Source organism: Leptopilina heterotoma, unplaced genomic scaffold (genome assembly GCF_015476425.1).
Source record: "Leptopilina heterotoma isolate Lh14 unplaced genomic scaffold, ASM1547642v1 Lhet_54, whole genome shotgun sequence".
NCBI classification, from domain to species: Eukaryota; Metazoa; Arthropoda; class Insecta; order Hymenoptera; family Figitidae; genus Leptopilina; species Leptopilina heterotoma.
Window position 1 is genome coordinate 5,984,863 of NW_025111118.1, and position 24,270 is coordinate 6,009,132.

The 24,270-nt window shown below is 23.1% G+C and overlaps 1 protein-coding gene across 7 annotated transcripts in view; it reads left to right on the plus strand.

The window, feature by feature from the left end:
- The window catches only part of LOC122508557 (band 4.1-like protein 4), a 97,381-nt gene that overhangs the window by 69,122 nt on the left and 3,989 nt on the right, over positions 1-24,270 (plus strand). For 5 of the 7 annotated variants that reach the window (XR_006302243.1, XR_006302245.1, XR_006302244.1 and 2 more), the window contains exons 5-13: positions 4,476-4,573; positions 14,827-14,947; positions 15,398-15,485; positions 15,621-15,737; positions 18,161-18,706; positions 20,423-20,637; positions 21,141-21,216; positions 21,307-21,392; positions 23,288-23,440. Coding sequence is in view for 4 of the 7 variants with exons in the window: in XM_043621987.1 (XP_043477922.1) it covers positions 4,476-4,573; positions 14,827-14,947; positions 15,398-15,485; positions 15,621-15,737; positions 18,161-18,706; positions 20,423-20,637; positions 21,141-21,216; positions 21,307-21,392; positions 23,288-23,440 (1,500 nt within the window). In the remaining 3 variants the exon portion in view is untranslated. The remainder of the gene's footprint in view (positions 1-4,475; positions 4,574-14,826; positions 14,948-15,397; positions 15,486-15,620; positions 15,738-18,160; positions 18,707-20,422; positions 20,638-21,140; positions 21,217-21,306; positions 21,393-23,287; positions 23,441-24,270) is intronic. The other 2 variants (XM_043621989.1, XM_043621990.1) reach the window with 1 other exon arrangement.

Here is a 24,270-nt window from a genome sequence, read left to right on the forward strand (position 1 = left end):
AAAAGAGTAGAAAAAGGAGAAGTGAACGAAAAGTAAAAGTGAATGAGAAAAAAAAGGAGTTGAAAAATGAGAGAAAGACCTTATTATAGACGTTATTCATAGTTGAAAATTATTCCATATTTGGCCTTAGGCTCACAAGACTATATAGCAATTAACGAAGCACACCAATTACCGGACCGAAAATGAAAATTATAGAGAGCCCAAGCATTCCACAATTCGGTTCACCGTTTCGCCAATAATGCTTACTTCTTTTTTTTCCTCCTTTTTCTTCTTCTTTTTTTTGCGTTTCGTTGTTGTTGTTTTTTTTCTGTTTTGGTCCTTTCTTCTTTTTTCTTCCCTACCGAAGAGCACAAAATTGCACCTCGCGGCGCCTCCTGACAACACACGAGATCGGTTTATATACATATATATATACGAAGAGAGCATGAAAAAGAAAAACGGCGGTAGCACTTTTTTTTGTGAAATCACGATCACTTCTTTCCTCCCCTAAAATTTTTCGTTTTACAATTCTTTTGCTTTTGTAATTCTTCTTTTACTTCCCTTGAGAAAAAAAGGCATTATTTTCGGTAAATCAGGTCTTGTTTGCCACGTATAATGTTTTATTGCTATTTAATTTTATTACCCGGAGTTCTTTTCCTGGAAACAATTTTAACCCGGAGAGAGATTATTTTTATCTTCTTGCGAAGCATTTTTTTTGTCTCGTTTTTGGTCTCACTTTGAGCAAATTTCTTTATTTTACTGTGAAATGTTTTGTTACTTTGTTGCACGTTATTTTGTTCGTAATTGCTTTCAATTATGTTTCTTTTCTTCAAGTTGAGAATTTTTCGGTTCTGTTTTCCTTTTGGTTTTTATGAAACAAATTTTTGGGCGTGAAGTTTATGAATTTTATTGTCAGGCCTCGGCTTTTTGACTTTTGGGACTTTTTTCGAATTATTTAGTAAAAAATCGACTATTTTTTTACTTTTCTTCCAAATATTTCAACAAAATACCATTTTTCTTAGTGTAAAATGCAACTTATTTCGATTTTCTTAATGTGAAAAATAACGAGTAAAAATTTTCAAGATAATTATATTTGAGTATTTATTAATTTAATTAAATTTTTGAAATATATAAATGAAAAGTTTTTAAATAATTCAAATTGTGTAAAATTTTATTAAATAATTGATTTTTTTAGGTTTTACATTAAAAATATTGAAAATAAAATTTTAAAGAACATTAATTGCAAATTTCAAAAATAATTGAATTCATAAAAAAAATATAATTTTTTATAATAATTTTTTAACATTCAATTATTTAAAAAAAAAATGAATTAGAATTTTCAAAAAATCTACTTTTTTAGACTTAAAATATGTGGATATATCCTATAAATGTTTTTCAAAAATTCATTTAAAAAATTCAATTTTTTCAAAAAATTTTACTAAATTTTAATTATTTGAAAATTTATGAATTCTGTATATTAAAACATTTATTAGCTTTCAAAAAATATTTTAAAATATTTTTAAAAAATTAATTTTAAGAATTTTTTTCTTATAATTTTTTAAAAATCAATTATTTAAAATATTTTTTGTAATATATTTTCAATAATTAACCTTATGAACTTCTCGAGAAGAAAGTGAAAAATTAATTACATTTTCTATTTTTTTGTTTGTTGAAAAATTGATTTTTTGTATTTAAATAATTAAATTCTCGTAGAACTTTCGGAAAATTATTAAATATCCATTTAGAGAAGAATTTTAATTTTAAATTCAGGAAAATAATAAAATATTGTAAGCGTTACATATGTAATTTTTAGAAATAATTAAATTTCAGAATTGAAATAAAATTAAATAAGAAATAAAATTGAAAAATTTAATCTGTGGAAAAAACAAATACTTAAATATTTATTTAACAGAATTATTCAAATTTTTAACAATTGAAGAAATCAATGAAAGGTCAGGGAAATACAAAATGAATTTTTTGCGTCAACACTGAATAAAATAAACGATTTCTTTTTTTATCTTCAATCGACTAAAGTGACTTTTTTGCGCCTTAAACTCAATCCGAGGCTTGTATCTCTATTGTTCTTCTTGAATTAATTATTTCACGATAAAATTTCCCTATTTTCAATTGTAGAAAAAAGGCTATTATTAGAAATCCTTGGGGAATTAAATTTCAATTTCTATTTCTTCATATTTTGGGTAATTTTAATTTTCTTCGTTCATAATTTGTGTTTATTTTTCAGTTCAGTTTTTCTTTTAGTTTTTCTATGAAACGAGTTTTGGAGTAAAGTCTATGATTTTTACTGTTCTTCTCGAATTAATTAATTCTGGATATAATTTTCCTCTTTTTGAATTGTAGAATAAAAAGAAAGGTGAATTTGAAATCATTGTGGAATTAAATTTCAGTTTCTATTTCTTCATTATTTTGGGTAATTTAAATTTTCTACGTTCATAATTCGTAAAGTTTGAATTGTCCATTTTAGCTCTAATCCTCTGTATTGAACTTTGGATTTGAAATCCAATTAGATTTAACTTTCATTCAAACTCCCTTCAGAGGCAGTTTTATATTTCTAAATAAAATTTTCTTCTCGAGATATTAATTATAAAATTTCCTTCTGGAAATATTAATTATTATAAAATGAAAGAGGGAGTTTTTTCTTCCCTGAGAAAAGAGAAATGTTAAAAACTAAATATCTCGTTTCAACAAAAAAAAGGGGATTTTTCTCATGCTATGGTGTCGTCGCGTATGGCTCACAAGTGTGACTGGATATGAGAAAGAAAAAAAAATTGTCGGCAAAAAATGTTATCTACGATGCAACATGGGTCTTCCGGACCTAACTCGACTGGAAGACAGTAAAACAATATTTTTTTCTCACAACGAATATGAAACGAAAATATTTCTAAAAGTCTTCTTCTTCATTGAATATTCTCATCAAATTTTCTCAACGAATTTTCTGAATTAATTGAAGAAATTAATTGCTCTTTAAATTATTGTTCGAAATTGGAAATTTATTTCGAAATATACACGGATTGAAAATTTTAATATCGAAATAATATAAAATAATATTTGAATATGAAACGAAAAAAATTCTAGAAGACCTGCTCATTAAATTTGAGAATGGGAATAATTAATTACTTTGTGAATTATTATTCGAAAAAGGAAATTTATTTCGAAATGGAGACGAATTGAAAATTGGAATAATATGGAATAGTATAGAATAGTATGAAGTAATATTCGAAAGACGTGTCCACCATTATTGACTTTAATAAATTAAAATAATGTTCTCACAGGAACAAGTATAGATTTTAAAGCAAAGAAAGTACAAAACACTTTAACGACCAGTACTAAACTGGAAAAGACATAAACTTGAGTCTTTTCTAAAGGGATAAAAGAAGACAGCTCTGGCAAAATTCGTGCTCGCTAACGAAAGCAATTTCACCTTCAACAAATATGGAACTGTTTCTCATTTTATTTAAAGCCTCTACTTTATTATTAAGAACGACTTGGTTTATAAAAGCTAAGAGACTAGAGGAGATATGTGGATATATCCTATAAATTGAAACGGAAGTCATGAATATTGCATAACATTGTAATTTCAATTTTTTTTTTCTCTACTCTCTACGTATGTCGATAAATTCAAATCTAGATTTAATAACATTAAGTTTTAACGCATTATCTTAATTAATTTCGTTCATATATAGAGTCATTAAGTTTTTTGTTGTTTTCTCCATTTTCATTTGATTTGTTGTTATTGTAAAATAAGTTGCAGCAATTATATGTCGGTTTGAAAATAGATTCATGATTTGTACTTGTAGGTATACACGTTATCAATAGAGATTAGAGGCGTAGAGTGAAAAACCGGTTTTTGGAATGAACAATAAATCAGAGGTTGAAGATAAAAATCTTAATTTCATGTCAGACAAATGAAATTTTGATAGAGCGCACACGTGAATAGCCACCAAATTCTACTTTCTCTGTTGTGTATTCTAAACTTGTCGTTTGAAACAAGACTTGATTTTTTTTACTACTCAGTATTCTAGGAATTGTAGCAATTTTTTTGTTTGATTAAAACTAGAAAAGATTTTTATTATTTTTATTATTTTTATTTCTATTTCTATTCTAAATTTGTAAAAAGAATATTTTAATCAGAATTGTGTGTTTAGAGAAAAAGAGCATTTTCTTGAGGGAAAATGTGAATCATGTGGATATTATTGGCAAAAGTACTTAACGATAACTTTACATGCGGCGAAGGAGAGAAACCGCAGGCGGCTTTGACTGTAAAACCAAAGTTGCGGTCATTCCTTAACCGCAACATGACCTTTCGACTTTTTAGTTCTTTACACATATATTTCTCATGCTACACTCAACTTTGCTGCAGTGGAGCAACTTTTCAGATAAAAAACAAAAAGAAAATAAAGAAGAAGAAAAAAAAACAGTATTCTGGCGTGAAGAAACTCTTGCGCTCTTCTCAATTCTTTTTCTTTCTTTTTTTTTAGGTATCAATTCTTCCTGCAAGTCAAACAGGACATTCTTCAAGGGAGGCTCCCGGTATCCTTCGATCTGGCAGCCGAATTAGGAGCATATGTCGTTCAATGTGAGTCTTCTTTTTTCACCACTATTTATTATACAAATATATCTGTGAAATTAAATTAATTTCAATTTATTTGATTTTTGTTCATATTTTACAGGTTTTTTTTAGAAATAATTTATTTGACAATTGATAGATAATTCTTTTCTTTTTTTTCATTTAATAGTAATTAAAATTAAAAAATAGAAATTGAAAAAAATATTTGATAAAATAATTAAATAGTTAATGAAATACGAAAATAAAAAATAAGATTGAAAAATAGTAAACAAAATTGAAAAAGTAGTTGACAATAGAAAAGAAGTACCTAAATAGAATAAAAAATTGTAATTAAAATAAAAAATTGACAAAAATAAAATAGTTGACGAAAATAAACAAATAGTAAATAAACCACAAAAGTATTAAAGAAAATAATAATAATAAATTTGAAAATAAAATAGAAAAATTGAAAATAATGTTTAAGAATAGAGTAAATAAAATAAAGGAATAAAAAGAAAAAAAATATTTGACAAAATAAATAAATAGTAAATGAAATACGAAAATAGAAAATAAATTAAAAAAATAGTGAACAAAATAAAAAATAGAGTAAATAAAATAAAAAAGTAGAAAATAAAAAAAATAGTTGACAAAGTAAAAACCAAACGAAATTAAAAAAATAGAAAGTAAGAAAAATATTTGACAAAATAAATAAATAGTGAATGAGCTACGAAAATAGAAAATAAAATACAAAAATAGAAAACAAAACTAAAAAAAATAGTTGACAACAAAAAAGTAGTAAATAAAATAAAAAATTGTAATTAAAATAAAAAAGGAGAAATGAATAAAGAAATGGAAGAAATAAAGAAAATATTATACACAAAATAAATAATAAAAAGGAAATAAAATAAAAAAATGGAAATTTAAAAAAAAAAGTAAACAAAATATAAAAAATAATTGAAAAAATAAAAAATTGGAAATAAAATAAAAAAAATAGAAATTTAACTAGAAAAATTGAAAATAAAATGAAAAATAGAGTGATTCAAATAAGAAAAGAGAAAACAGGAAAAAATAGTTGACAGTAAAAATGGTAGCAAATGGAATGAAAATTAGGATTTGAAATAAGAAATAGAAAATTAATTAACGAAAATAGTAAATAAATTTATAAATCTAGACAAAAGAAAAACAAAAAAGAAATTTTTGACAAAATGACAAAAATAATAAAAGAGCAGACAGTAAAAAAAATATATATTTAAAAGAATAAAGAAATAGTCATTAAAATAATAAAATGACTAAATAAATGAAGTTAATAATAAAATAATAAATAAAATAGTTATTTTACTTGAATTCATAGATATAAATCAGAATAAAGTATTATTAAAAAATTCTTTTTTGAAACTAGAAATTAGAATCTATGGACCGGTTACGACCCCATTCTAAATATTAGTCATACACTAGTTCTAGATTTTATTTTCAACTCTCTTTAACAAGTTGTCAGACAGAATGATGAAATAGTAAGAGGTCATGAATCGTTTTAAAAGGATTTTTTCACTACTTTAACTTGAATCTCCTATTTTGTAATCCACTGCTTCTTTCTAAATTGTATTATTCTCGAGACTATTTTACAAAATTCAAAGTTACTTAACTAATTAGAAATATTAAATTTTATATATTTGACCTAGAAAATTTTCTCCCTTATCCAAATATATTAATTAATTATCCAAATATATATTTTTTTAATTTTCAAACCGAAAGTATTTCTTAATTATTTATCAATTTTAAAAAAGTTTTGAATTATTCATCTAATTCATAATTATTTTACTATTTGAGTATTTTTTTTTATTACTTACCATTTTCTAATTTATGCATTTTTTATTATTTATCAATTTATTAATATGTTTACTATTTAACAATTTATTAATTTTTTTGCCATTTAATATTTTTTACTATTATTTACAAATTTATTCTTTTTCTTTTTCAATTTATTAGTTTACCATTTAACGATTTTTTTTACTATTTACGAATTTATTCATTTGTTTGCTATTTTAATTTATAAATTTGTTTACTATTTACGAATTTATTAATTTATTTTCTATTTAACCATTTTTTTAAATTTGTTTACTATTTAACAATGTATTAGTTTTTTATTATTTATTCATTTTTACTATTTACAAATTTATTCATTTGTTTCCTTTTTCAATTTATTAATTTGTTTAGGTACTATTTATTAATTTATTAGTTTTTTTACTATTTAACATATTTTTTACTATTTACAAATTTATTCGTTTACTTTTTCGATTTATTAATTTGTTTACTATTTCATGATTTTTTTTAATATTTATGAATTTATTCATTTGATTGATATTTCAATTTATTAGTTTGTTTACTATTTAACAGCTTTATTCATTTTTTCTACTATTTGCGAGTTTATTCATTTATTTATTTGTTTATACATTTATTTATTAAAAAAGAATCAGCAAAGAATAAAAAATTGCAGATTTTTTTCTTTCTATTTATTTTAATTAATTAAAATAATTACGAAAATGAAATCAAATGTTGACGTAATTAAAAAAAAAGAATTCTGCAAAAAAGAATTTTCTCTGAATTTTTATTTTCTTAATTTCCTCGACAAGAGAATGCACAGTAATTAAAATTAACATGTTTTTCAGGAATAATTGTTCAATTTAGAAAAGTAAAGAAAAGCATTTCTCGGCAGCGAAATGTATTTTGCATTCGCCTCCGGATATACAGTGTGCGGAGCTTTCGCAGGAGCGTCTTCTTATATACGCCAAGGGGAAAATCTTATCAAACGGGTAGTCAACTTTCTTAAGAAATGTCCACAGTCGTAGATTTCAAGTCGAGACAGCGTAAACTAGAAACAAAAAAAAAAGAAGAAGAAGAAGAAGAAAAAGAAGAAAAAAAGGAAAGCAAAAAAGAAAAACCTTAGATACACTTCAGTCTTTTGCGAAAGTATATATACATTTGCAAAAGTAAAAATATCTGGCCGCAAAAAAGCCTCACTCCTCTCCACGTTACGCTTATCTGGATAGTAAGATTCAAAGACGTACAAATAGAAAGATACGCCGTATGTTTGCGTCTCATCGTATATAGTATGTCAAAAGAGATGAAATGAATGCCCTTTCTTGAATGCGACCGACTCCCTTGATAAACGAACAGGTCATGTTTCATTTGCATGACCTTATTTTTATTTTTTTTGCCTCAAAAAAACAAAACGATGTTTTGACTTCTGATAGAGATAAGATTTCAAGTTAGTTTGGGGAAAAATTTTTTGCTTCTTTTCTAAAGAGAAGAGTTTCTATTTTCCCCTTTTAAAATGAATGGAATTTTTTTTCTCGCACTATGGTGCAAATAATGTATTATCGCAATTCACGAGAGAGACGAGAGAGAGGTGTATATATATAATTATACGAAAAGGGATTCGCTATCTATCGCGCGAAACTCGTTACGATAATAAGTTCTCCGATTCACTGCTCAATGTTCCTTGGGATAGTTGGACCTCTTTGAATGATGCAAGTGAAAATTAATCCGATCTCTTGCACAAAAGCGTCGCTTCCCAACAATGCGACTTTGTTTTCAAGAAATTTCAATCTTCTCAAATTCCCTCCTTTTCAACTGTCCTTTAAAAGGGCTTCGCGAAGTCCTTATCTGATGCTTGTAATTTATGTCGATAAAGCTCCTCCTTTCGATTTTCGAACATGTCTAATTGGTATTCTTTTTCATTCTCTTTCTTCTTTTTTGTAACTGTTACCAGTAGGAAATGTTGATTTTTGTTTGAATCTTTTTTTGGAAATTTGAAGAAATTATTTTATTTTCAATATTAAATTATTAATATGCAGACTTGAAAATTTTACACGCGTGATAATGAGGTATTCCATCTATTATTATTAGGCAAATGTTACAAAATTCTTTATTTAATATCAACTGCAATTTTTCGATAATTTCAGAATCAATATTTTTAAAAATTCACTTCTCACCGAATTAATTAATTATTATTGTTTATTATTTGCAAAAATTTTTAATACAATTCTTCATAAGAATTTAATTATTTTCATCAATAATAAAATTCTTCACAGGAATTCAATTATTTTTAAAATACAATTTTAATGACAAATTTCTGAAAAGATTTCAATTATTTATAAAAATTTTAATAAAATACAATTATTTTCAGAGATATTAATAATAAAATTGAAAACGATTCAATTATTTTCTAAACTAATAAAATTCTTCGCCAAATTTCACTTACTTTAAAAAATTTCAATAAAATTCTTAGCAGAAATTCAATTAATTTGAAGACAATTTTAACAGAATATTTCTTGATGAAATTCAATTATTTTCAATATAATTTTAATAAAATTTCTTGATAAAATTCAATTATTTTCAATTTCATTTCAGTTAACATTTTTTTTATGTAATTCAATTATTTTTATGAAATTAATAAAATTCTTTGAAAAATTTCAATTACTTTCCAAAAATTTTTAATAAAATTATTTAGAAGAATTCACTTATTTTTAGTACATTTTTAATTAAATTCCTTGTAAGAACTTTAATAAAATGCTAAGCAAAAATTAAATTATTTCAGATTATAAATTATAATAGCTAAAAAAAATTTGAATAACATCAAATTTAACAAGAATGTGATATTTAAAAATTATTAAAAATAAAAAAAAATAAAAAATTAGATTTTCTACAATAATTTATATGTAGTAATAACTATATTTATATTTTAGAATGTTAAATTAAATTTATAAATTAAATAACGATCTTTAATTCAAAACAATTTGGATTAATTAATTTTTATAATTTTTTTATTTTCAAAGAATTAAATTAGAATTTTATCTGGTAATTTTAAAATTCAAAATATTTAAACAGAAAAATGTACAAAACAGTTTGGAAACAAAAACTGTGAACAGACTCGGAATTATTAATAAAAGAAAGAAGACTAATAATAATTAAATTATTTTTAAATTTAATGAAAATTTTATTTCTATGTATAAAAATATATTTCTTTAAAAATCTCTATATTAATAATCTTCTTGGAAGAATATTTTATAATTTATGGAAATAATTGAATTTTTGAGAAGAATTTGATTATTTATTAAAACTTGGGGAAATAATTGAATTTTTGTCAAAGAATTTTTTTAAATCTTGAAAAATAATTGAATTCCTGCGAAGAATTTTATTATTTATAAAAATAATTGAATTTCTGACAATGAATTTTATTAAAATCTTTAAAAATATTTGAATTCTTTCTTCACTTAAATTTTATTGAAAATAATTGAATTTCTGACAATGCATTTTATTAAAATCTTTAAAAATTATTAATTTTTTTTGCGAAGAAAGAATTCTTGCTTTACTTAAATTTTATAAAAAATAATTGAATTCAGAATTTTATTAAAATCTTTAAAAATAAATAAATAATTGAATTCTCTCGTAGAATTTTATAAGTTTTGAAAATAATTGAATTTTCTCGAAGAATTTTATTAAATTTGGAAAAATAATTGAATTTCTGCCAAAGAATTTTATTCAAGTCTATAAAAATAATTGAATTCTTTTTTTACTTAAATTTTATAAAAAAATAATTGAATTCCTGTGAAGAATTTTATTGTTTATAAAAATAATTAAATTCCAGTTAGGAATTTTATTATTTTAGAAAATAATTGAATTGTTTTCCAAGAATTTTATTAACATCTTTGAAAATAATTGAATTTTTTTGAAGAATTTTATTAAATTTGGGAAAATAATTGAATTTCTGCCAAAGAATTTTATTAAAGTCTATAAAAATAATTAAATTCTTTTTTTACTTAAAATTTTATTGAAAATAATTGAATTTCTGACAAAGAATTTTATTGAACTCTTTAAAAATAATTTAATTTCTACGAAGAATTTTATTATTTACAAAAATCATTGAATTCATTCGATAAATTTTATTATAATTTTTTTTTAATGTTTTGAATTATTTGGAAGAATTTTATTAAAGGTTTTAAAAATTATTAAATTCTTTCGAAGAATTAAAACCTGGGAAAATAAAAATTGAATTTCTACGAAAGTATTTTAATAAAATCTTTAAAAAATTGAAATTTTTTAATTGAAATTGTATTGCAAATAATTGAATTTCTGAGAAGAATTTTATTAATTATAAAAATAATTGAATTCTTGCGAAGAATTTTACTACTTATAAAAATAAAAATTGTTTTGAAGGATTTATTAAAATTTTAGAAAATAATAATTTATTATGTACTTAATATGCGAATTTTCATTATTTTAAATCTGGAATTATGAAAAAATTGTAGTTTATATTTAAAAATAAAATTTGTAATTTGCATAATAATAATAACTAGTAAAAAGGAAAAAATTAAAAATTCCAAACAGGTGCAGAATGGAGATTTCGCATTATTGAAAATAAATTGACAATTGATAATTTCGGGCCACGTGGTCACTGTCACGTATATATACATATAAATAAGGGGTTTTAATTAATGCGAAGTAAATTAGTGCGGGATGTTTAACGAGATCCATGCTGATGTTCACGCGTCGCATTCCTTGTGCGGAATTTTGCTTCGCGGTTCGCAACCTCCGGACACTGATTATCCTCTCTGCTAAAGAATATATATACATATATATCTATATAGGTGTAGGTACTACCTATCCCTTTGGAAATCATCCTCCTATAGTTCGTTAATTGAATCACTGACTTTGATGAATATCGGCTTCGACCTGCGCGAGGTATACTTTATTTTCTCTCGTCGTTTTTAATGGGAAGGGACCGCAAAATCACCACGTCGTCTTGTAAGCTCACTCACTCGTGTAATTACAGAACGGGGGGTTTCGATCAAGTAAAATCGTATGCACGAATCGGCTGATTATCACCCGGGACTTTTCTCATTTACACCTCGTTTGCCAGAAAGTACAAAAAAGAAAAAAAAATCGAGAGGGAGAAAAAAAATTAACAACCGTGTCATTTCATCGTTTCAATAGAGAATTTACTCGCAAAATTTATTAAATTATTTTCTTTCCTTTTTTTCTCGAAATCAAAACAAATTATTTGGAAATAATTCTCAAGTAAATTTGTAATAGAATTTTTTTCAAAGGGTGAAAAAGAAGACTGATTGCGTAAGGAGAAAAAATGTGTCGGGAGTGAAAAATCTGGTTTCAATTAGAGACACACAGTTGTGTTTTTTTTTCTTTTTCCTTTCGTTGCTGGCAAGCCTCATTTGCCACTTATTACACATTACATGATGTACTTAATCAAGACAGAACATATGTATTATATTCGTTTCTTTTGAGTCCAATGGTCTTGCATGATCGAAATCCTAATGGAAATTAAGTGTTTTTATTCACTTGCCCGATCATGCGTATCAATTTTATCTCGTGGTAATGTGGCCAATAACAGAATTAAGAGACGAGCTATTTAATTATATGTTTTCTACAAATAAAAAGATGGGAACATTGAAAATTAAAATCCTCGCTTTCATTCAATTCTAGATTGATTAATTAGCGTTTCGATAAATTAATTCTCTAACGCAGAAACTTCTTGATTAACTATTCACTTGAATAATATACTTTTTCTTTCTAAAGTAGAAAAAAAAGGATTTAAAAAAAAAATTATTTTACATACCATTTTTCCTGACAAAGTTAATGAAATTTCTTTTACTCTATACGAACACTTTACTTTTTCGAATAAATACGATTCAAATTAATTAATTATTAATTATTATTTGAAATTAATCAACTTTAAAAATATTGTTATAAAACATAAAGAAAACGATTACTCCGAGTCTACGACTCGGAGTGATCAATTTCTTCATGTTTTATAATAATTAAAGAGAATCGAGTGTTAAAATAATTATTTTTTATAAGAATATTGTTACTGTGGCTTCTTAAAAATTATTTTCATATTCTAATTATGTAAAATTTAAACTAAAGTTCATTTTCTAATCAAATTTTATTAGAAAATTCTACGAGAATTCAATTATTTAAATATAAAAGTAAATTATTTATTGAATAATTGAATGTTTCTTAAAATTTAATACTTATAAGGAATTTTATTAACAAATTTTTAAATAATTAAATTCTTTCTTCACTTAAATTTTATTAAAAATAATTGAATTCCTGCGAAGAATTTTATTATTTATAAAAATAATTGAATTTCTGCGAAGAATTTTATTAAAATCTTTAAAAATAATTTAATTCATTCCATAAATTTTATTATAATTTTTTTAAATGTTTTGAATTATTTGGAAGAATTGTATTAAAAATTTTAAAAATGATTAAATTCTTTCAAAGAATTAAAACCTGGGAAAATAATTGAATTTCTACGAAAGTATTTTAACAAAATCTTTAAAAATAATTGAATTCTAGAGAAGAACTTTATTAATTTTGAAAATAATTGAATTGTTTTACAAAATTTTGTTAAAATCTTTGAAAATAATTGAATTTTCGAGAAGAATTTCATTATTTATAAAAATAATTGAAATTTTGATGGGAATTTAAAAAAAATTTTTTAACATAATTAAATTTCTGCGAAGAATATAATTAGAATTAGAAATAAAATAATTGAATTATTGCGAAGAAATTTATAAGAAAAAATTGTAAATAAATGAATTCCTATGAAATTTGGAATATGAAATTGTTTGCATAGAATTTTATCAAAATTTTTTTTTAATTTTTAATTATTTTCATATTTTATTATTATCTAAAATTTAAACTAAAGTTTTTTTTTGAAATCAAATTTTATTAGAAAATTCTACGAAAATTCAATTATTTAAATATGAAAGTAAATTATTTATTGAATTCTAAAAAAGAAAATTTATTAACAAATTTTTAAATAATTGAATTCTTTTGACGAACTTTAAAAAAAAATTTTAGAATATAGTTACATTTTTCAAGGAATTCGATTAAAATTGTATTAAAAATAATTGAAATTAATTCTGCGATGAGTTTTATTATTTCTGAAAATAATTGAGAGAAAACTCACAAAAAATTGTAAATAAATTAAGTTCTGTGAAATTTTTATTATTTATGAAAATAATTAAATGTTTTCGTACAATTTTATTAAAATTATTTTTAAATAATTGAATTTTTTTGAGTAATTTTATTAAAATAGGAAATTTTTGGAAAATAAGTGAAACTTTGACAAGAATTTCATTAAAATTTTTGAAAGAAATTGAATTTTGAAGAATTTTTTATTTATAAAGATAATAATTGGGATTTTGTCGATATTTGTTTGTAAATTTTGAACATAATTGAAATCAAAATTCAATCTTTTTAGTGTTTATAACTAAAATTCTTCTATAAATCCATTTTTTTTTAAATAATTAATTAAATCCTATATATTGACAAATTTAACTAATTTTAGAAGTTTTTGAATTATTAAAATTTTTCAAAAATCTAATTTCATTAAAATTAAATCAATTAAAATTAAAAAATTTATTTAACATTGAAATTTTATAAAATTTCAAATTGAAACCGTTTGAAGTTCATTTATTTATGAAAATTTTAAACGCAACTCTTTAAAAATTGAATTAATTTTGAAATATTTAGAAAAAATTATTCATTAAATAATTTATTTATTTTATGATAGTTGTTCAAGATTTAAGTTATTTAAAAAGAAATTTTTGTCATAAATTGAAAAAATTGAAAGTTTTGTATTAGAATTCGTGGTAATTTCATAGTTTACGAGGCAAAGAAAAAAAACATCATAATTCATAATTTTCTTAAAAATTCTAAAAATTCAATTTTTTGCAGTACTTTTAATAAAAATTCCTGACTCTTCCCTGAATTCCCTTTGTCAGAATATATGATTATTATAATTATAATAATATTAAAACTATATATTCCAATTCATATTTTATTTTTATAAAAAAAAATTTGAATTAAAAAGTTTTACGTTCTATTATTTTTAAAATTGATAATTTTATTTAAAAAAAGCGAGCGAGAAGTCAGCCACGCGCGAATTGTTGCTAGTTATTAATTATTATTAATTCTAAAATTTATTTAGAAGCAAAGTATTTCTCTTTTCGAGGAAAAAAAGAAAAATTCAGAGAAACATTTTTTTATTCAGAGAAATTTTGCAATTTTGACGAATATATTTAAAACTTATTTATATATTAAAAATTTCCATTAATTTTGAAACAAACTGTTTTTTTATTTTCGTCGAAAAAAAATTCGAGAAAAAAAAATTCAAAGAAACATTTTTTAATTCAAGAGGAATTTCTCTGCATATTTTTGCCGAGAGAAATATTATAATTTTGGAATTTTGATTTTAGCTGAGCTTGGAGATTACGATCCCAGGAGGCATTCAATTGGCTACGTGACCGAATTTCGATTCCTGGCGAATCAGACTTCTGAACTTGAAACAAGAATAGTCGAACTACACAAGACTTTAGTGTAAGTTTTCACTTTTAATTTAATTCCCTCCTTCTATTTAACTTTGATAATTAAGAGCAAAGTAATTTAGTCTTTTATTACAAGAATCATCTCATCTCACTGAAAGTAAATTTTAAATTCAATATTTGCAAAATTTTTCCCAATTTTTTTTCCCATTAATATAATTTTGATGAAAAAATTAATATTCAAGTATTTTAATTTCCAAAATTGAATTCAACAAGCGAAAGTAATTTAATTAATAAATAGCGAATAAAATAATTTATTTTCCATTAAAACAATTGAGAAGGTTATAATTGAAAATAAAAAGAATGTTGAAATTTATTAGGAATATTATTATAAATTATTATATTAATTACGAGAATAAAAGGATGGTAATATTTGGTGGATAAATTTAAATTAAGGTAAATTGACTTTAAATTTAAGTGTTTAATAATATCGTTCATTTTCCAGAGGGCAGTTACCATCGGCGGCAGAGCTTAATTACTTAGATAAAGTAAAATGGCTCGAAATGTACGGTGTCGACTTACATCCAGTTTTGGTACGTGCCAAACTCGTTATAAGGAGTTTGACTCTTGTCTCATTACATTCTCGATACATCAAAAAGAGAGAGAGAGAGAGAGAGAGAGAAAACCAATACGAATTAAAAATCGCTTTTTCTTTTTTTTCTTCTCAGGGTGAGGACAACGTTGAGTACTTTTTGGGTCTCACTCCAAGTGGTATAATATTATTACGCAATAAAACCAAAGTGGGAAATTACTACTGGCCCCGAATCAACAAAATTTACTACAAGGTTCGCTTCTATTTAATTTATTTATTATTTTTTTATTGACGAATTTCAGATTTTAACAAATTTTTATTTCGACAAATTTTGTTTTCTCTAATTTATTCTCTTTTTTTATTCGTTTGTTTTGATTCGTTTATTATTTTTTTGTTGACATTCTTGAATTTGCAATTTTTACTGAATTCTTTTCTTATAATTTTTTCTTTCCCTCATTTGTTCATTTTGGTCATTTTTTTTTTTTGACAAATTAACAGAATTTTCATTTCTCAACAAATTTTTATTATGACAAATTCATTTTTTATTGCTTTCATTTATTTTTATTATTGCCAAATGACAGATTTTGTAAATTATTTTTATGTCACTATAAATTCTAAATTATTAGAAATTATTCCAATTATTTTACAAATTACTATCATTTTTATTTTTCATGTAATTAAATGTTTTTGTTTGCTTTCATGTGACATACATTTTTTTGTATTTTTCTTCTCAAACATTTTGGAATTTAGCAAAAAAAATTCAAATTTAATGTTTTGAAGATTGAATAATAACAAAAATTAATTAAACAAAAATTGTTTCGAATTAAAAATCATAATTTAATTTCTAAATTTTATAAAAAATTTTTGAAAACAATTGAATTCTTTTGAAGATTATTACTGAAATTTTTTTAAATTATTGAATTCATGCAAACAAAATTTATTATTTACGATAATAATTGAATTATTTGGAAGATTTTTGTTAAAATTTTCGAAAATAATTGCATTCCTAAGAAGGAATTGTTCCTCGACAAATTTTATTAAAAATTTTTAAATGTTTTGAGTTATTTGAAAGAATTTTATTAAAATTTTTGCAAATTTCTGCCAAAGAATTTTATTAAAATCTGTAAAAAATAATTGAATTCTTTCTTTACTTAAATTTTATAAAAAATAATTGAATTCAGAATTTTATTAAAATCTTTGAAAATAATTGAATTTTCTCGAAGAATTTTATTAAATTTGGGAAAATAATTGAATTAATGACAAAAAATTTTATTAAAATCTGTAAAAACAATTAAATTTTTTCTTTACTTTTAAATTTTATAAAAAAATAATTCAATTCTGAATTTTATTAAAATCTTTGAAAATATTATTGAATTCTTTCGTAGAATTTTATAAGTTTTGAAAATAATTGAATTGTTTTTAGAATTTTATTAAAATCTTTAAAAATAATTGAATTTTCTTGAAGAATTTTATTAAATTTGTGAAAATAATTGAATTTCTGACAAAAAATTTTATTGTTTATAAAAATAATTGAATTCTAGCGAAGAATTTTATTAGTTTTGAACATAATTGATTTTTTGTCAGGAATTTTATTTAAATCTTTGAAAATAATTGAATTCTCTCGAAGAATTTTATTAATATTTTTATAAATAAGAAACACAATTGACATCTTTATAGAAATTTTGTTTAAATTTTATTAAAAATTATTAAATTCCTGTTGAGAATTTTATTACAATTCTTGAAAATAATTGAAATTCTGCTAAGAATTTTATTAAATTTTTTGAAAGTAATAAAATCGAATTGATTAGTTACCTATTTATTTTATTTATTTGAACATAAACGGGTTTTTAAATAAACATAATTAGTTAATTGCAAAAAAATATTCTGCTTCAAATAATAACTTTCTTATTTATTGAAAAAGAAAATGTTCCCAAAAATTCGATTGTAGAAAACTTTTTTTGCTCACTTAGAAGATTATTTCTATTTATTATTCTTTTTGTCCATTATTCCTTTTTATTTATTCCTAAAAGCTTTCCTTTTTTAATATTATATTAAAGAAATCCTCGAGATTGTGAATATTACATAAAATAGAATTTATAACCGATTCGTGTGCGGAATAACCATTTGATATTCAAGTTCCGGGAAGTAAATCCAAGATCCTGTTTCAAGTTTCGGAAGGAAATTTTGCTCCCCAATGGTCTCTTGCCTTTTGAAACTCTGAACTCCCACTGCTAAGAACTTGTAACTGGATACGTTAGATCGTTAAAAGTAACGTCAAATTGCTTGCGCATCATTTTACAACTAATTATAAGTAAAAAAAAATTAAGAAGAAAAAAACATTCTCAAATTTTGAAGAGTCTCTACATACATATTTATATCGCTCCTGTCTAGTATATATTAAAACTCAAATTTTTGCACATAATTATAAACAAGTTTCGTTAAAAAATGAATTACTTTTTAAAATTTTAAGATTATGGAGAAAAAGACAGCAAGAAAAAGGAATCAAGATTATAAGACCAAAAAAGTATATTAAAATTATTTCATATTTAATTAATTAATAGTTATAATTAAAATATAGAATAGAGTAATAATAATAATTTAATAATATAAATAATAATAATAAAAATAATTTTTCTTTTACTAATTTTGGTTTTTCATTTGAAAATTGAATTGCAGGGAAAATATTTCATGCTACGTGTGTGTGAAAAAAATTCGGAGGAAAGAACACACGGTTTTGAGACGCCGTCAAAAGGAGCTTGCAGACATCTTTGGAAATGTTGTCAGGAGCATCAAGCTTTCTTTAGACTTATGGCCACGGGTCAACCGCCTTTGAGTCCATATTCACGTTTTCGCTCTTACAGTCCGCCGTCGGGTTCGGAAAAGCATTTGGCAATTAGAAGAAATCCACCGCCATTTCAAAGGACACCAAGTCGACGTGCTCAACGGCGTGTTGTCGAGGGTCAAGAAATGGTCAGTCCTTATATTGAAGCGCCGCCAATTAATTCAAGTCCAGGAATAATAACCAATAATACAATGTGCAGTAATATTCATAGTCTACATAATGTTCATGGTATTCAGCACGTTCATAATGTTCATAATTCGAGACACGTTAATTCAAGTCCAAGAAGTACAAGAAGCGCACCGTGGATGCAAAGTCAACCACGTGGTCTCTACACATCGTCTAGTCCTCGATCCGTTCGTTCTACAGGAACGGCTCCAGCTGTGAGTTTCTTTTTTTTAATTTTTTTAATTATAGATATTATTTCAGAGTTGCCACACAAAAATTTAATTTGGTTTTTCACTGACTTTTCCCTGATCTTCAGAGAAAATTTTTACTTTTTCCCTAAGGAATATTCTTATTCACTTTAAAAATGATTAGATACTCAAAAAAATGTTCCATTACATTTATTTACAAATTATTTTCTTTAATTCATTTTTAATTTTCCAGAATTTTAAAGAAAAATTCTTCTTTAAATCACTTATTTTTAGTAATTTTTGAAAAAGTTCTTTGAAAATTTTCAAATCTATTTGTTTACTATTCAATCTTACGAAATTTTGATTATTCGCAAATTCTTCAATTAAATATATATTAGAAAATAAAAATTTTAAATAATTACGAAAAAAATTCAATTAAACTTTTTCAAAAAAATTAATTCTACAGAATTGTTAGTTAAAAGTATGAAAAATTTAGATTTTCAAAGATTTGAATTTTAACCTTTTCAAAATTCAATTATTTCTAAACATTCGTGCTATAATTCTTTTAGAATTTAATTATATAATATTTTAACTAAAATTCAGTTTTAAATCAATTTTTATTGAAAAATTCTAGGGAAAATTTAATTATTTAAATATAAAAATAAATAATTGAATTCTTTCGACGAATTTTAATAAAATTTTTGAGAATTTTTGAAGAAATTAGATTAAAATTGTTTAAATTGTTAATTGATTACAAATAATTGAAATCCTGTGAATTTGAATTTCTGTGAAGAATTTTACCATTATTGAAAATACTTAATTGAAATTTTTTCCGAGAATTTCTTTAAATTTTTTATCATAATTGAATTTTTGCTAAGAATTTTATTAAAATCTTTGATAATAATTGAATGTTGGATAAAGAATTTAATTATTATAAAGATAATTGAAATTTTTTCCAGAATTCTATTAAAGTTTTTGAAAAAAATGAATTTTGGAGAAGAATTTGATTATAAATAAATTTAATTGAAATTTTGACTATAATTTTTTTAAATTTTTGAACATAATTGAATTTTTGTCAAGAATTTTATTAAAGTTTTTGAAAATAATTGAATTTTGAAGATGAATTTTATTATAAATAAATTTAATTGAAATTTTGACGTTAATTTCTTGAAATATTTGAACATAATTGAATTTTGGAGAAGAATTTTATTATAAATAAATTTAATTGAAATGTTGACGATAATTTCTTTAAATGTTTGAACATAATTGTCTTGTTGCCAAGAATTTTATTAAAATTTAGTAAAAATAATTGAAATTTTGACAAGAAAGTCGTTCAATTTTTTATCATAATTGAATTTCTGAGGAAAATTTTAATAAATTTTTGAAAATAGATGAATTTTGTATTAGAATTTCATTATTTATAAAGATAATTGAAATTTTGACAACAATTATTTCATAATTGAATTTCTGCGAAGAATTTTATCACTTTTTAAAATAATTGAACTTCTGCAATCATTTGCAACTTCTGCAAAATGTCAATTTTCTTTTTTAGTGTTTTTAATTAATTAAATATTTATTTAAAAAGATTAACTAATTTCAGAAGAATTTGAATTATTAAAATTTTTGCAATAATCAAAGTTCTTTGAAATTTCGAATTAAATTCATTAAAAATTGAAATTTTATAAAAAAAAATAGTTTTATTAAAGAGAAATTTATAATTTATTACTATTTTTCCTTTTGTAGCTCCTGAGCAGACTCCAGAGAAGGAGCAGCTCGGTGGAGAGTCAAAGTTCAGGGGATAGTCATAATCGCGGTGGTCACAGGAGGAGAAGTCATAGTCATAGTCATCGAAGACACAGTCGACATTCCGATTGTGAATCCGAAATGTCCCGGGGATCTGAATCCAGATCTAATCACCGGAAACATCGACGGAAGCACAGAAGCTCTCGAAATTCTAGGTAATATCGATAAATTCTAATTTCAATTTCTAACAAATTTAAATTACTTAATTATTTCCCTCGAATTAAATTATTAATAGAGAGAAATTTCTATTTCAATGAATTAAAATTAAAATCTAAATAAGATATAAATAAATAATTTTTATATTTAATTCTATTTAGTATCAAATTTAATTTAAAAGAGAGAAAAAATTTATCCAGTTTTTATTGAACGGAACTATTTAGTTAATCTGTACAAAAACTTTTGTAGCGACAATTTAAATATTTAGAAAAACTTTTCAGTCGGGAAAAAATAAAAAAAAGACCTTAAACTTTGTGACCAGCGTGAATTAAATTAGCAATTAATTGAAGACAGGAATTTAAAATTGAATTAAATTGAAAAATAATTTAATTTTATAGTAATTTTTTTATGTAAATATTTACTTGATCTTTTGAATAATTGTATTTATGAAAAATTGTATTATTACTAATGACTACAGAAAAATATAATTTCATTTTTCTAGACACGAATTAATAGACTCTGAACCTCAATGGAGAGAAGTTCAAAGACGAAAAAATGATAGTGTTCAAAGAGCAGTTGTAAGTTTCCTTTTTAAATATAAATTCTAAACTAATGTAAATTTTTTTTTAGAATATATTATTAATTTTCCCCGTCAAAAATTTTAACAGGTGAGTCATACCGAGCCAAGAAGGAGGCACAGAAGTAGACACAGGAGTCCTTCTCAAAAGCAAACCCTACCTGACGAACTTAGAAAGTAAGTATAGAGAGAACTATTTGAAACGAAAACAAATTACCAACACTGTAAATAACCGTTTTTTTTTTTGTAAAATTGTGTTTTGTAGATAATGTAGAAAAAGAAATCGAAACGTTTATTTATTTTTCTAAAATAATTATAGGTACAATTAGAATTCGATTTCAGTTTGTTTTGTTTTGTAAACTTGTGTTTTTGTAGTTATATTGTAGAAAAAGAAATCGAAATTTTGTTATTTTTTTTTCTTAATAATCAGGTAATATTTAGAATTCGATTTCATTTAAACATTCGCACTCTGTGTAAAACAGAAAAAAAGTAGCACTTACACAAAAAAATGGCACAAATTATTAATGTTTAGCACGGGCAAAATTTTTTAGACAGCACAACATTTACGAAATTAGATTTTTCATTTTTTTAAAAAACCAGAGAGACACGTTGAATTTTGCAATGCTTGAAAAATGACAGGTATACAGGGTTATTTAATTGTAAAATTACTTGAAAACACCAATAACTTTGTTTTTAAATGAATATTTAATCATTATTATTTTTTTACAGAAATTAAAATTTTCATTTCAATTAAATTCTTCATTTCTAGAATTTCAAACTAAAATTCTTCTTTAAATCAATTTTTTAAAATAATTTTTGAAAAAGGTTATTATTTTTATAGATAATAAAATCATTCGCAGGAATTCAATAAATTATTCTCAAAAATATGAATAAAATTCTTCGAAATAATTTAATTATTTTTAAAATTTGACAAAATTCATCGCATGAATTCAATTATTTTCAAAATTGATAAAATTCTCACCAAGAATATTCAATTATTTTCAAAAATGATAAAGTTCTTTGTAAATATTCAATTATTTTCAATATTAATTTTTACGTAATTTTGATTATTCTCACATTCTTCAATTAAATATATACATTAGAAAATAAAAACATGAAGAATTAAAGAAAAATTCAATTAAACTTTTTTATAAAATGAATTCTACAGAATTGTTAATCAAAAAGTACGAAAAGTTATAGTTTTCAAAGATTTTAATTTGAAATCTTTTCAAAATGCTTGCGTAGAATTAAAAATTTTTTTTTTAAATAATTGAATTCTTTTGGTAAATTTTATTAAAGTAGTAGATTCATTAAAAATCATTGAATTGAGGAAAGTTTTTGAAAATAATTGAAATTTCGCCATGAATTTTATTAAAATTGTTGGAAATAATTGAATTTCTAAGAAGAATTTTACTACTTTTGAAAATAATTGAATTTCTGCAATCATTTATAATTTTACTTCAAAATTCAATTTCTTTTAGTGTTTTTAATTAAAATTCTTCTATAAATCCATTATTTTTAATAATCAATTAAAAATATATATTAAAAAATTTAACTAATTTCAGAAGAATTAGAATAATTAAAATTTCTCAAAAATCTACGTTCTTTAAGACGATTGAAAATTGAAATTTTACAATATTTCAAATTAAAATCTTTTGAAATTCATCTATATACTTATGAAAATTGTAAACGTAACTCTTTTAAAATTCAATTAATTTTGGAATATTTATGTAAAATTAGATAAATTTTCCAGGATTTCGATAAAAATTCCCTGACTTTTCCAGGTTTTCCAGGTTGCGTGGCAACCCTGGGTATAATTTTTTTCTTTCATTTTTCAAGCCAAGAAAAATTGTTAAATTAGAATCGTTCAATAAATTAGTAATATATGAACAAGAATTTAATCTCGTAAAATGTAGAAATTCACGTAAAGTGCACGAATTTTTATGATAAAGAAAAAAAGAGACTAGAATATTTTATTTCTTGATTTCTCATTTTTTTTTGGTCCTAATGTCCTTTATGGTGTTAGAGGGAGATTTTTTTTTTGGAAAATGGCGAATGACAATTTTTTGCAGACACTTGGAGTTCAGTCTAGTCGACACTACAGGAATGAGTGAACAACAGCGTCGTGAAATTTCATATACTGTGGTACAATCTCAAGGGATACAGCAAAATATACTTCAATCTAGCAATCGATTGGATAATATTGTCGATACATCGGCGCCTAGGTACGATGATCTCAGGGCGGCCTTCAACCTCTACAATCATCCTCCACATTTGGAGGATGAAACAGAATCCGTAGTCATTGTTTGAACGGTCCTTTTTTTGCATGTGTCACTGTTTTATTTTTTGTTTGTTTTTTTTCCTTCTATTTTTTTTATCTTTTTATTTATTACGAGCATGGACGTTTTTTTAGTTATTTTACATATTAAGCATGCGCATTTTTTATTATTTATTATTCGAAAGAAAAGCATGAATATGGTTCCTTAAAATAAATCAGTGTTTATTAACGGCTTGTTGCACTTTATTTATTTCCTGGCTGGCATTTGTTGGAAGCACCCCCACGTTATTATACATATATATATATATGTGTATTTGCTTTTGCTACTCCACGGTCAACTTTTTTTGTACGTTCGGAAAAATCCGGGGGTTGTATCTCGAAGCACGCACGTCTTTTTTATATATTATAATAAAAAGGGTGAAAATCAAAGTCAGCTAGAACGTGACTTTCCCATTTTTCTATTTTTTTGTTTATTTTTTTCGCCATAAACTTATTTGGAGAATAGAAAATATTTTATTTTAATTTTCCGTCAGAAGAACTAAACTTAATGAAAATTGTTTTCCTTTCTTTTTCTTGATTTTCTATGATTTCAATTTATTCATATTCTTCAATTGTTTTTTATTGGTAAAAAAATCTCTCCGATTATTAGAAATAAGAAGAGGAAATTTAACATTCTGCTTTTGATTTTCGCCCATTAAATGTTTTTTTGTGGACTTATGTTATTGTTTAACTTTAAATCCCAATTTTAAGATTCATGCGTGTCAAAGATAATAATTG